At 38.4% G+C, this 13,418-nt stretch overlaps 1 protein-coding gene across 2 annotated transcripts in view; it reads left to right on the forward strand.

Moving 5' to 3' along the window:
* The window catches only part of LOC111151595 (neurofibromin 1), a 270,567-nt gene that overhangs the window by 125,465 nt on the left and 131,684 nt on the right, over positions 1 to 13,418 (forward strand). For both annotated transcript variants that reach the window (XM_022509675.1, XM_022509676.1), the window contains exons 17-25: positions 1,029 to 1,190; positions 2,157 to 2,406; positions 2,940 to 3,013; positions 3,277 to 3,360; positions 10,234 to 10,674; positions 11,064 to 11,203; positions 11,439 to 11,561; positions 12,014 to 12,097; positions 12,735 to 12,851. In XM_022509675.1, the coding sequence (XP_022365383.1) occupies positions 1,029 to 1,190; positions 2,157 to 2,406; positions 2,940 to 3,013; positions 3,277 to 3,360; positions 10,234 to 10,674; positions 11,064 to 11,203; positions 11,439 to 11,561; positions 12,014 to 12,097; positions 12,735 to 12,851 (1,475 nt within the window). The remainder of the gene's footprint in view (positions 1 to 1,028; positions 1,191 to 2,156; positions 2,407 to 2,939; positions 3,014 to 3,276; positions 3,361 to 10,233; positions 10,675 to 11,063; positions 11,204 to 11,438; positions 11,562 to 12,013; positions 12,098 to 12,734; positions 12,852 to 13,418) is intronic.

The raw sequence follows: 13,418 nt of genomic DNA on the forward strand, positions 1-13,418 counted from the left end.
CAAATTAGGTTGAGAAACATATTCCATCTTAAGTTTGTGCATAAGACTTGAATCTTATGGCTTAGGCTAGTCCAGAGAATGTTAATGTATCAAACTGAAGGGAAGAGGTTGAGGGTGTTTAACCTGAGTTTGTTTATATTCCTGCCATAACAGTTTCATCTCTTCAAATATCTGAGTATTCTTCTCTAGGGTTGAGTGAAAAGTTTTGATTCCTACTGTTAAAACATAGGGACCGGGTTTTAAGGGGTTGGAGAAGAGCCTTTCATTTCTTTTAACATAAAGTTTCTATAGTCAGTTAAAATTTTTTTCTATTATGTCATAATTTTTGAGTACTTGATCCAATAAATTTTTATCCATTTCTAGAATCATAGCTACAAATAAACTTTAACGTATTAAAGACATGCTTTTCAGTGTACCATGCAGCTTGTTAAATTTTTTGTTTACAAATGGACTAATGGTGAGTTGGTTTCTGGGTGGACTTGTCTGTGGTTTAATTTTCCAGAGTATAAGCATTAGTAACCCAGTAATCAATCTGGAGGAGTCTGGTCAGTAAAGTTACCCTTGCAGCGTACTTGGCATACAAACCAGTGTTAATTACTGGTCCATAGAAACTTAATCTCAAAAGAGTCAACCTCCAATTATCCTGACATGGCACAGGATAAAATCTTCTGGGAGAAAATCTTTGTCATTTATCCTGAGAAGTACATTACATTTTTCATATGATAGATTTACGTTATTAATGTTTTACTTCTGTCCATGTTAGATCTAGAAATGTTAATTTTGCATTTCTATAATATGTTGTTTCTGATGCTTTGAAGGGTGAAAATTTGAGAGGAATTTCAAAGACATTGAACAAACATTACTTGTACCACTGGGTTTCTAGTGTATAATCTCAAGGTGTAAGGGGTGGGAGTTGGGAATGGGAGGTTTTCCAGGATAGTCTCAAACAGGAAGACAGCTCGTGTTATGTGTTTATTTTTCTTGGTTATCAGTGCTTCAGAAAGGCTTACTTATTTTTTTCTTTTTAGCAGGCAGATAGAAGTTCCTGTCACTTTCTGTTCCTTTATGGGGTAGGATGTGATGTTCCTTCCAGTGGAACTACTGGTCAGATGTCCATGAATCATGAAGAATTACTACCTTCTTGTACTCCTGGAGCCTCTCTTCGGAAGGGAAAAGGAAATTCATCCATGGTAAGCAGCTTCTTTTGTAGACCAAACCTTTTTTTTTTTTTTTTTAATTTTTTATTGTATTTTTAACAGTAAAGATACTGTTAAAAACACTATTTCTGGCATTTAGTGTGCAGCTCTCAATCTAGAGAGTACATTCTTTAATCCTCATCAGTGGAGATGAGTATCAGTTTGCTTTTTTCATGGGAGGGTCAGCAGTACGCATTCACAGCCTTGTTGTAGGTGGTTAGGTTAGTTTTCCTGATCGTTGCCATTGTGCACTCTGCAGGAATCTTGATTATATTGATATTCCACGGAAGATTTTGCTGGTCCACCTTACCAATGGCATTATATTGTTAGACTTGAAAGCCAAAGCTTTTTTATCCCTAATTTTCAGTATAACCTTCTGTTTAGGACAAAACAGCAATTAAGCAGTACAGGGTTTACTATTGTCTGTGTTAATGTGGAATTTATATTCATTTTGTAAATGAAGATTTCTTTTGGGAGTGTGTAATCCAGAACCAAGTATACCTTCCACAACAATATTTAGTTCTTGTTTGTGCCCTCGTTTTAGTCCTTGTTCCAGTATACTTTATTTCTTCCCTCCAGTAGGTAGATAGAATTTCTTATTACTTCCTTTGTCACTTAAAATTGAGTTGGAAGTGCATTGCATTTTTCATTCAGTAGAGTTATGCTCTGGGGGCTTTATTTGTGTTTGTGTTGGCTTAATCTGCATTCCTAGAATCTGGAATAGGATAATACCTATTTGATTTGAAATTGGACAAGTAGTATCGAGATGTTTGTCCAAATAATCTCATCTCATTCATACAAGATATTTAGGGATTTAAAAACTGCTGTCATGATTGTAGGAAAGCTTTTGTGGGGTATTGTATGCAGGCATACGTGGTACACAGTGCGTTGCATTATTGGATTTTGTAAATAAAATTGCTTGGGTTGCCAACATAATGCCTCCCATCCCCACCATCCCAGGATAGTGCAGCAGGGTGCAGCGGCACCCCGCCGATCTGCCGACAGGCTCAGACGAAACTCGAAGTGGCCCTGTACATGTTCCTGTGGAGCCCTGACACTGAAGCTGTTCTGGTGGCCATGTCCTGTTTCCGCCACCTCTGCGAGGAAGCGGATATCCGATGTGGGGTGGACGAGGTGTCGGTGCACAACTTCTTGCCCAACTATAACACATTTATGGAATTTGCCTCTGTCAGCAATATGATGTCAACAGGTAAATGTGGATAATGTTCCCTCCCCCCAACTCTGTTTGCCTTGAGTCTTAAGAGATCTGATTGTGCTAGGAATGTAGGAACTACTTTGTAAACTTAGAGGTTCATTCAAATAGCTAACCTGAAATCCTTTTCTACACAAGATAGGGTGAAAGTAAATAGCATTTGAAATAAATTGTTGACTTCTCACTGAGGTTTTAATATGCAGTACATTTGTTTAAAAACTGGCAGTGTAAATTGCTGTTAGTTACAAATTTTAGAATTTATGGTGGCTGAACTATATATAGTGAAGTTTAAACACTGGCACTTAGTTGGAGCAAACATAGGTGGGAATAGCTATTTTATGCTGTGGACATTGTAGAGTCCAAGTTAATTACCTTTCCTGTGAAGCTGACAAAAGGAAGTGTTCATCTTTAACATTGGAAACATTCATTCCCCTCCTCCTCCTCTGCCTTATGGGTTGGGCTTGCCGGGTGCTCCCTTGGCAAGCAGGGCTGTAAGTGCAATAAGTTGATTTGCTGTTGTCTTTGCTTAGGAAGAGCAGCACTTCAGAAAAGAGTGATGGCACTACTAAGGCGCATTGAACATCCCACTGCAGGAAACACTGAGGTATGCCCTTAGCAACAGAAACAGCCCTCCCAGGCCCCCACCCTCAAATGTAGAAGCCTCATGTCATCTGTGTGTGACCAGAATAGCTTTTGAAGCATATCTAAGATATATACCTATTACAAGTAGGATGTTAAAATATGTACCAAATTTGTATACTATACATACACATATATGTATATATGTATATATATAACATCTACCTGCTGATTGCTTTTTAGTTCTAGGTTTAGAGTTGTTTTCAGTGGTAATTGCCTTCATTTTAGGCTTGGGAAGATACACATGCAAAGTGGGAACAAGCTACAAAACTAATCCTCAACTACCCGAAAGCTAAAATGGAAGATGGCCAGGTGAGTTTGTAAAGTTGATTTTTGTCTTTTAATCCATCTGCTTAGACATATGTATTTCACTTCAATAATCTTTTGGGTCACTGTTAGTATAATGTGTGTCTAGTTGTCGTAAGACTGTTATGTAGTTGTGGTTCATCTAAAACTACACTGTTATGGTAGCCACTAGTCACGTGTGGCTATTTAAATTTGAATGAAAATTTAAATTCATTAAAATTAAATACAGTTAAAATTCAGTTTCTCAGTCATAGAGCAGCCACATTTCAAGGACTCCTTAGCCACATGTGGCAATTTACTACTGTACTAGACAGCACAGATACTGCCATTTTTGCAGAAATACTGGCCAGCCCGAGCTAGAGATGATTTATGGTAGAGACGGTTCCTTTACCCTTTTTCCTTCTCTTTCTCCATCCAAGTATTTAATAGAATTTTCAGGAAAGGGATGACAAAGGTGGAGAAAATAAATTAAAATTCAAACAATACATTTTACTATTTTGTTAGGTATTCTAATTAAAGGATCTGGTGGGCAGAAGATTGAACCCATAGGTTAAGTGAAATTTAAAAATTTGGACATTCCATTCAACTATTTTCATCTGTTACCCCAGAAATTAATAATTAATTGGCATTTGTGTATAATTGATTTGTAATGGCCGTATATTGCTCTCATTATTTTATTTTATTTTTAAAAAGATTTCATTTATTTGTCAGAGAGAGAGAGAAAGAAAGAGCATAAGCAGGAAGCGTGGCAGGCAGAGGAAGAAGCAGGCTCCCTGCTGAATAGGGAACCCAATTTGGGAGTCAGTCCCAGAACCCAAGGATCATGACCTGAGGCAAAGGCAGATCCCTTAACCGACTGAACCATCCGGGCATCCCTATTCCTCTCATTATAATTAGGTGTTTCAGAAAAACTGGTCACCCTCCCGTTGCTTTTTTCTTGTCATGCTTAATTAGAACAAGGAAAAAAAGTTATATTTTTGTAAGCAAAAATATGTACCTAATGTCATTTGGAGAGGACATGTGGCCTTAGGATGAAAGCTTTTTTGCGGGGGGGATAACTGTTTTATTGAGATATAATTTACATACCATTCAGTTCACTTATTTAAAATGTACTATTACTTTCTGCCACCTTTCTGTGCCGCTTTAATGGTATGCATGAACATCCTGGCAGATGATTTCAAGAGCATCGACAGTGCTGAAAAGAGAGGCAGACTCAGGTTCTCATTAGGCAATGTTCCACAGTCATCATCTGGTTTCTGACTGTGATGATGAAGCATGATTACATGGTGAATTTGAAATCATTGATGATCATGGAGCTGGGAAGATTTGTTGTGAACCTCACAGGCAGGTGTTAAACAAGTGTGGAGTGATCAGTCCTAGATTTGATTTACAACTCAAAATCTAGAAGAACAGCAGAAAAATCTGCTCCCAACCTGCTAGCTTGGTTGCGTTGTACTGATACCAACAACCTCAGCTGGCATCATGGACCACGAAGCAAGACAAAAACGAATTATATTCATGAAGTTGTACAGCCATCACCCTAGTTTTAAAAAAACCCCATACCCATGAGCTATCATCCCCTAATCTCCCTCCCCACCCCCCCACCCCCCCGCCCCCTGACGCTAGGGAACCACCAGTCTGCTTTTTGTAGTTTTGCCTGTTCTGGGCATTTCACCTAATATGACTTTTTTTTCACTTGGCATAATGTTTGCAAGGTTTGTTCATGTGAGTCAAAGCTTTTTAAAAGAAGTTTGATATTCTGGGTTGCTATATTAATCTATGACAAAAAATATATTAGTGGCTCTTAAAAAACGTATATGGTAATCTTGGGTTTGGACTTTATTTTTTTACTGGAATGTAACATACATATAAAAACTTGTATAAATCTAAGTGACAGTTCACAATAGTAGGAGTGAACATACCTATGCAGCCAGCACCCACATCAAGAAATAAATCAATACTGGGGTACCTTGGGTGCCTCAGTCGGTTTAGCATCTGCCTTCACCTCAGGTCATGATCCCAGTGTCCCGGGGTTGAGCCTCAAATTGGGCTCCCTGCTCAGCGGGGATCCTGCTTCTCCCTCTCCTTCTGCCCTTCCCCCTGCTCATGTGTGCTCTCTTTCTCTTTCTCTGTCAAATAAATAAATAAAATCTTTAAAAGAAAATAAAAAAGAATAGATCATTCCCAGCACAAGGAAGCCTTCATTGTGCTCCTCTTCCAATAACTAGCAACCCAAGAGTAACCATTATGCTGACTACTACTAAATACGGTAGTTTTCTTGTTTGTAAACTTGATATAAATTGAGTGCTAGAGACACAGTATCTTATATCTGGCTTCTTTGACTCAATATTGTGAGACTTATCCACACTCTTCCATACCACTGTTGCTCATTCACTGTTACTGCTCTAGGTATTTCATTCAACACGCAGTCCACCATGTAATTTTCCTTTCTACTCTCTTTGAGTATTAGATAGCTATACAAAGAATTTTAGTTATTTTGAGTATTTCTGCTTTGAATGTTCTTGAATGTGTCTTTTGATGACCATCTAGGTGTTTTTCTGTAAAGTACACACTTAACAGTGGAATTGCTAGGTAATAGTGTTTGCAGATACACATATAGGATATATAAATTGAGACAACAACTGCTTGAAAAGACTGGTGGTTTCACAAAGATTTTCAAAAGACAATATTTTTAAATCAACTGCTATAGCACCTCAGTAAATGATAAAATGTCATCCAACCATTTTTAAAAGCATTCTTTTAACTGAAACTAATATGACAACTTCTGTTAACTAACTGGAATTAAACAAAAACTTGAAACAAAAAAAAGAAAAGCTTTCCTTTTAAAGAGTATGTGCCAAATGGATTCACTAAGAGAGATCTGTTAGTGCTTCCTTACTCCTACCTGAACAGTTTGTCTATTGTGATGGTCATATTGGAGCCCTTTAAAGACCAAGAGCAGAGAGTAAAATATTGCATATACTTTTACTAATTCAATTAGGTAAAAAAAAATATTTTGAAGTACTTAACTATTTAGTAAAATTAGACATTAATATGAGGCCCGGGCAGAGATAAGCTGAAAACATTATATTACTATAACATAACATAGTCCACTAATTACTGAATTCACTGTGCCAGAAAATGGAACATTATCAAGGGAAATGTAAAAATATACCAGTGGAACAGACCCGAAAAGCAGGAAGTTTGTAGTTCATTTGAACCCCATTAAGAAGTATATAAGTAAATAGCAGAATTCAAACTAGAGAAGAACACTAACATTATTCTTTATGTACTGCTGAAGTCAAGACACAAAAGATCCACTCAGACGCAGGAAGAATGCCATTACCAAAATGTTTCTATTTCAGCTTAAGTTGAACTTAGTTAGCCTTTTTTTATATATAATGTGACACAGTTCAAGAATATTTAGCTGTAATTTGAAAACAGTAATCACTACTATGTTCCCAGAGGCAAGAAGAGAATAAATATTATTGCTTCTTTTGGAGGAGATCTAATCAAGAGTGACAGAAAGTGCTGAATAAAGTGAGGCTGAGTAATAAATATGACCCTGTGAGAGAGAAGTCTTCAAACCTACTTTGAAAACAACAGTTGCTAAAACATATGTTGATAATAGTACATTAAAGGCTGTGAATTCACCACACCTAGTCAATAAGAATATATGAAATGAATTTTGACTACCATGTAAAAAATTCCTCTTTACCTGTTTAAATTTTCAAGGCAGCCTTCAGTGACTCTCATTTGAATCTGTCTGTAAACCAGCACACTAAGGAACAGAGAAGTTTCTCTGCCTCATTTTTCAGTCCTTCGGAAAGATAGAGTCATATCTTGAACTGTATCCCACAGAGTGTTTCCTTTCTTGCAAACGTTATCCAACTTAATGTCTGTTAGAGCATTATATATTGAACTGATGTTTATGAACTGCACTAAGATGTAAAGGGAATGCTAAATTGGGAAGATGTTGTTGGAGAAAAGATGTAGGTTCTGCATGTGAATTCATCTGAACTAGCTGCTCTTCACACCCAGATTCTTCATCAAAACCAGCCATGTTTTTTCTGATTTTGCACTGATCTGGGAGCTGCTGCAACTGCCATCAGCTGCATCAGCGTATTATCAACAGTATGCCCATCCTGGTGGCAGTGATGGTGGTGGCGGTGATACCAGGACCAATACACTGTAGGCAGTTAACGGATCCATTCCCAGTAGTGTCCCCCAGAAGGTCTCCAGTGCGTGTGATACAAGATTCTTGACACGCTTGTACTATATGAGCAGTGTTTATTCCCCCTGAAATACGCTCTGGGTCTGGAGAGTATGAACAAGCATCTAGCATTTGTATTTGATTATCTGCTGATGGCATTGATTCAGTGTTGAAAACCAGGTTCCTTCCTATTCTCTTGCTTGTCCCTTTTTTTTTTTCCCCCTTGATGGGCCTTGGGAATCCCATAAGCAAATGCCTGCTTGATTTTCTAACTTTCTCTTCTGAAGACCTATACCTTTAGGAGGATTATGACCATTATTGTCATCTTCATTTTCATTAAGGGCTTTAATATTTGCAGTGTTGTCGTTGTCATCTTTTTTTTTTTTTTTTTGGAGTGCTAATAAAGCAAAGTTTAATAAGCGGTAGTACAAAGCTCCCGAAGAGGGAGGGGACCTGAGACAGTTGCCCTTTGCAGTGTCTTCTGACCATACCTCACTGCTAGGGCTCCCAGCTGACTGGCTTGTGTGGCTAGAGTTCACCTCATTGCTGGATCCATCGTTGTGCCCACTACTGCTACCAAGAGCACTGCTTTCATCTTTACCACTGCTGGCATTTTCACCAGAACTTCCCTGCAGGGATTCCTCTGGATCTGAAAGTCACCGTTGCACATGTTTGAGTCTGTTAATAAGTTGTTCGTTCATTTCATTGTCACTGCCTCCACTTTGCTGGGTGTCACTGTTACTAGTACTTTAAGGACCAGCTGCAGATGACTAAGGTGATGGAGCTGCTCTTCTGAGCTCTTCTTCCTCTTATTTAATTTAGTATTTAATAAAGATGCAGAAGAACTCTGTTTAGATAGCTGAGCCTTGGCTGCTATGGCATTATCCCATAATGCCTTTTTAAAATAATGCTTTAATTAACATTGATGCCAAGTACAGTGTTTGTTCAGTGTGAACACTTGGCTCAGGAGTTGAAACTTGATTAAAGAGATGTCTAAGTGGTACCAGATCCAAATTCTTAACAAGTAAAGGAAAGAAGTCCCAGCTATACTGATTACAGTGTTTCAGCACTGCTGCAGCCCACATGCAGTCAATATACCGAGTACTCAGTTGCCCTTCTGCTGCTAAAAATATTGAGAATCGCTTGGCACTGTTTAATAATCTCAGTATGTAAATTTGGTCCAAACATATGCTCTACCACACTGGAGCTTATAAGCCAGCCTGCAAGTTCTTTTGCAGGGGACATTTCTGTGCCCGATACCGATGGCTCCTTGTTGCACAAGTCATTGAAGGTGTGAAGTCGATGGTTACCTGACTTCATCAGCCAGCTTCACAAAGTAGGTGACACAAAATACTGAAATGCAAGATTTAGGCCTTCTTTGTCAAAGTGGAGTGTTGTATCCAGTGGTTCTTTCACTGTGCTCCACAGTAAGTCACCACGTTGCAGACTGCGTTCTGTCCTTTTGTTCAGAGAACCTGCATAAATATGCATAATTTCAATCCTGAAAAGGTTAATGTGCAACACAACAGGAGGGAGAGTAGCCGTATTCTGATATCAGCTACAACTGTAATAAATGCCTGTGCCATAAGAAATGGTGGTTTCAGGAGTTCTGTGTTCAAAGCGGTCCTTCATGAGAGAAAGGCTCCCTCCCCCAAAACAAACGTATGTAAGGAAGCAAATACAGCAAAACTTCATCATTTATATTACAGAACACCCCTAATATGTTACTTTCTTGGGTCGACATGTCCTCGGTAATAGGCTGAGTATTAGCTTGTAAGCGATGTATAAGGAGAATTGAATTTGAATAATCTGCCACACATAGCAAGAGTTTTTCTTTCTCATCTGTGCTCTGTAAACTAACGGGATCAGAATTCTTTGAAGAGTCCTTCTCAGACAGATTATTGCAGGGTTTGATTTTTTTCTATTTCTTGTCTTTCTGCACTTCCTTCATTACAGCCTCTTTCTGTTCACTGGTTCTTTTGCTTGATTATTCTCCTCTTGCCACACAGAATCTGTGTGAATAAATAGAACAGTATTTGCAAAGCTGGTCCTAGAGCTCTTGAACTTGGGCCATCACTAATAGGTGTACACACTACTTGGTTGAAAATTTCCAAATGCTTATAATTCCTTGAAGCAGCTTAGACATTGCCTCTCTGTCCAGGAATGATCTAAGCAAATAATTGGAGTGTGTGGTCCTTTCTGAGCTGCAGTCCATAGCCACCTCTGTGCCTGACATTGCGTGTGTGTCCATCACTACTCCGTTCTGTAAGGCTCGTCTGGCCTCGGGCAGTAAGATAACTTTGATGTGACTAGAAATGGTGAAGACTTGGGTCTTTTAAATGTAAAAAATGGGAGCGCCTGGGTGGCTCAGTGGGTTAAAGCCTCTGCCTTCAGCTCAGGTCATGATCGCAGGGTCCTGGGATCGAGCCCCACATCGGGCTCTCTGCTCAGCGGGGAGCCTGCTTCTTCCTCTCTCTCTGCCTGTCTCTCTACCTACTTGTGATCTCTATCTGTCAAATGAATAAATAAAAAAATCTTTAAAAAAAATTAATAAATGTAAAAAATGTTCTTTGTCATGGAAGAAATGTTGGATAAAAAGTAATTTTGTCAAGTCTCTCAACCAATTGAAGTTGAATTCATGCTTTCCATAAAAATTTTGTGTTTAGGCTGCTGAAAGCCTTCACAAGACCATTGTTAAGAGGCGAATGTCTCATGTGAGTGGAGGAGGTTCCATAGATTTGTCAGACACGGACTCCCTACAGGAATGGATCAACATGACTGGCTTCCTTTGTGCCCTTGGGGGAGTGTGCCTGCAGCAGAGAAGCAATTCTGGCCTGGCAACCTATAGCCCACCCATGGGCCCAGTCAGTGAACGCAAGGGTTCCATGATTTCAGTGATGTCTTCAGAGGGAAATGCTGATACACCTGTCAGCAAATTTATGGATCGACTCTTATCCTTAATGGTGTGTAACCATGAGAAAGTGGGACTTCAGATACGGACCAATGTTAAGGATCTGGTGGGTCTTGAATTGAATCCTGCTCTTTATCCAATGCTGTTTAACAAACTGAAGAATACCATCAGCAAGTTTTTTGACTCCCAAGGACAGGTAAAGTGTTCTCTGCTTTATTTTCCGCCCTTTCCTGTGAATAGAGTGACTTGTTTGATAACGAAGCCTTTATCTTTTTGATTACCTAATTTGATACTGGCATGAACATCACTCACAGTTTTTTAAAAACAGGCAAAAAATTGCAGAAAAAAGAATCATCTAATGTAGGGATCAGTTTTGGTTTTTGGGAACTCGAGTGTGTAGGTGTGCCAGGGCTTATGAATGTCTTGGGTGTGGGTATGAGCGTTCCATTATGTCTGTGTGCCTATTTGAATACATGCCTGTGGGTGCCTTTCTGTGTGTGTATGACATCTGGGTCAGGGCAGTTTCATCTCTCTGTGGTCTGTCTTCTGTGCCTTGATGCCAGATGTATTTTGTTCTTTATATAGGTTTTATTGACTGATACCAATACTCAATTTGTGGAGCAAACCATAGCTATAATGAAGAACTTACTAGATAACCATACTGAAGGCAGCTCGGAACATCTGGGGCAAGCTAGCATTGAAACAATGATGTTAAATCTAGTCCGGTAAGGATTCTACTGCAATGTAGCAGAAACACATCGGTATTGGTAGTTATTGGGGAATAATTTGCCATTCTTTATTGCACCCAAATTGGACGTATATGTACTCATATAAAATAAAAATACTGTAGTTTTTGTAGTTATGCTTAATCATTTTACATAGAGATTAATGCATTTAGAAAACTTTCTCTTTTGTTTATACCTGATATTTTTTCCCCCGAATGTTTCTGTGTCTAAATAGATATGTTCGTGTGCTTGGGAATATGGTCCATGCAATTCAGATAAAAACGAAACTGTGTCAGTTAGTCGAGGTAATGATGGCAAGGAGAGATGACCTCTCATTTTGTCAAGAGATGAAATTTAGGTGAGTTCTCAAAAGAGCAAAGTGGGGTCTTGTAAATTCTATAGTAAATGAAGTACACAAAAATAGTAGGCACTCGATTATCATGGGAAAGGGGAGGATGGAAAAACAGCATTTTATGTTTTTATTTTTCTCTTCCTATATTTTCAAGTTTCCCAAAGCTTCCTGCCCATGGCAGTGCTCCCTTTTTCTAAATTATACTGGAGCTAAGACTTTGATTCTGTTTCCAGTCTGATAACCCTGGCTAAGGGAATCAGTATCAATGGAACCAGTATCAGTTGCCTGTTAGTGCCCTTCTGACTGTTAGGGTTGAAGTAGCAGTATCTCTTTTATGAAACTGTCATATCACCTGAGTGATTTGGCAAAGTATTCGCACTATTAAAATTGTATGACTGAAGGTGTATGTGTGACTTAAAAAAATTGTTGCTGTTTTTCTTTTCCCTGGCATTCCGTAGGAATAAAATGGTAGAATACCTGACAGACTGGGTTATGGGAACATCAAACCAAGCAGCAGATGATGATGTAAAATGTCTTACAAGGTAAAAACAACAACAACAAATGTGAAAGAGAGAATGACTTTTAATTAAGTATTAGCAGGTCTGTTTGGGGTCTTGATACTTCATAGCTATTATAATATGTGTTTTTTGGATATCACGCTTTTGCATTTGAATTATACATACTAATCTTTACCTCCTATTTTTAACTGAAAGACTTTCAGTAAAGTTAATTTACTTGGAAAGTTAGTGTTGTCTTTTTAGGAAGATTAGTCTGGTTGTTGGAGAATAAAATGTATAACGCCTTAGATTGTTTTTATTTTATAATTTGATAAAGGTGATATTTAAGAAACTTGATTGGCTCAAGTCTTTCTAAAAAGTAATTCCCTGCATTTGCTCTAATGGTAAATACTTATTGCCACATATCAGAAAATAATCATTCACATATATTTCTTTCATGGGGCTTGGTTTTATGAAAGTTATTATCACCTTCTCCCTCCCTTGAATGGTTTTTGCATTCTGGGTGTGCGTGTTATCTCAAATTATTTAGGTTATCCTAATAAATAGTCAAATAGATTGTTCCTGAATTCCTGAAATTCTCTTAGGAAGGTGTTTATTTGACAGAAAGGTGAAGTGGAAGAACCTGCAAGATTTATGTGGTCACTAAATTTTCTTTCTTCAGAGACTTGGACCAGGCGAGCATGGAAGCAGTAGTTTCACTCCTGGCTGGTCTTCCGCTGCAGCCGGAGGAAGGAGATGGTGTGGAATTGATGGAAGCCAAATCGCAGTTATTTCTTAAGTAAATTTCAGTCCCCAAAAAAGGCAAAGCAAAAAAACAAAGCCCACACACAACAAAACAAAATCTAACCAAAGTGGCAGATGATTATATTTAGAAAATGGACCTCATTATTTTGGTATTATGGCCATCGGCAGCTGCCTATAAAATACAGGCACGCATGAAGTAATATTCCCTATGATAGGACTGGGTTAACAAAACAACTGTGTTTTGTGTTTTTAAAGAAATAATCCAAGCAGTGAATTATTGGCAGTAAAACCCAGATCACCTCATTAAGTCATTTAAAATAACGTTCTCTAAACTATTTGGACCACTCGTTTTATATGGTAAACACTAAAAGTGATGCATTGACCAGGAAAGATTGCATCTGTTTTGTGCCCATGTTATGAAATATGTACTGGCTTTGTCAGGATAAAATCATATTAAGCACAGCACACTTCATAATGAGTCACACTGGATGATTACCCCAGGACTAGAGAGAAACAGATACCCAAGACCACTCACGGGATACACATATCATGATTCCAGAATATCTGATTAGTCTTCTGTGTGAAGTGGCCTTCACTGTGT

The sequence above is a fragment of the Enhydra lutris genome, unplaced genomic scaffold (genome assembly GCF_002288905.1).
Source record: "Enhydra lutris kenyoni isolate GAN:26980312 unplaced genomic scaffold, ASM228890v2 scaffoldscaffold26, whole genome shotgun sequence".
Classification (NCBI taxonomy): domain Eukaryota; kingdom Metazoa; phylum Chordata; class Mammalia; order Carnivora; family Mustelidae; genus Enhydra; species Enhydra lutris.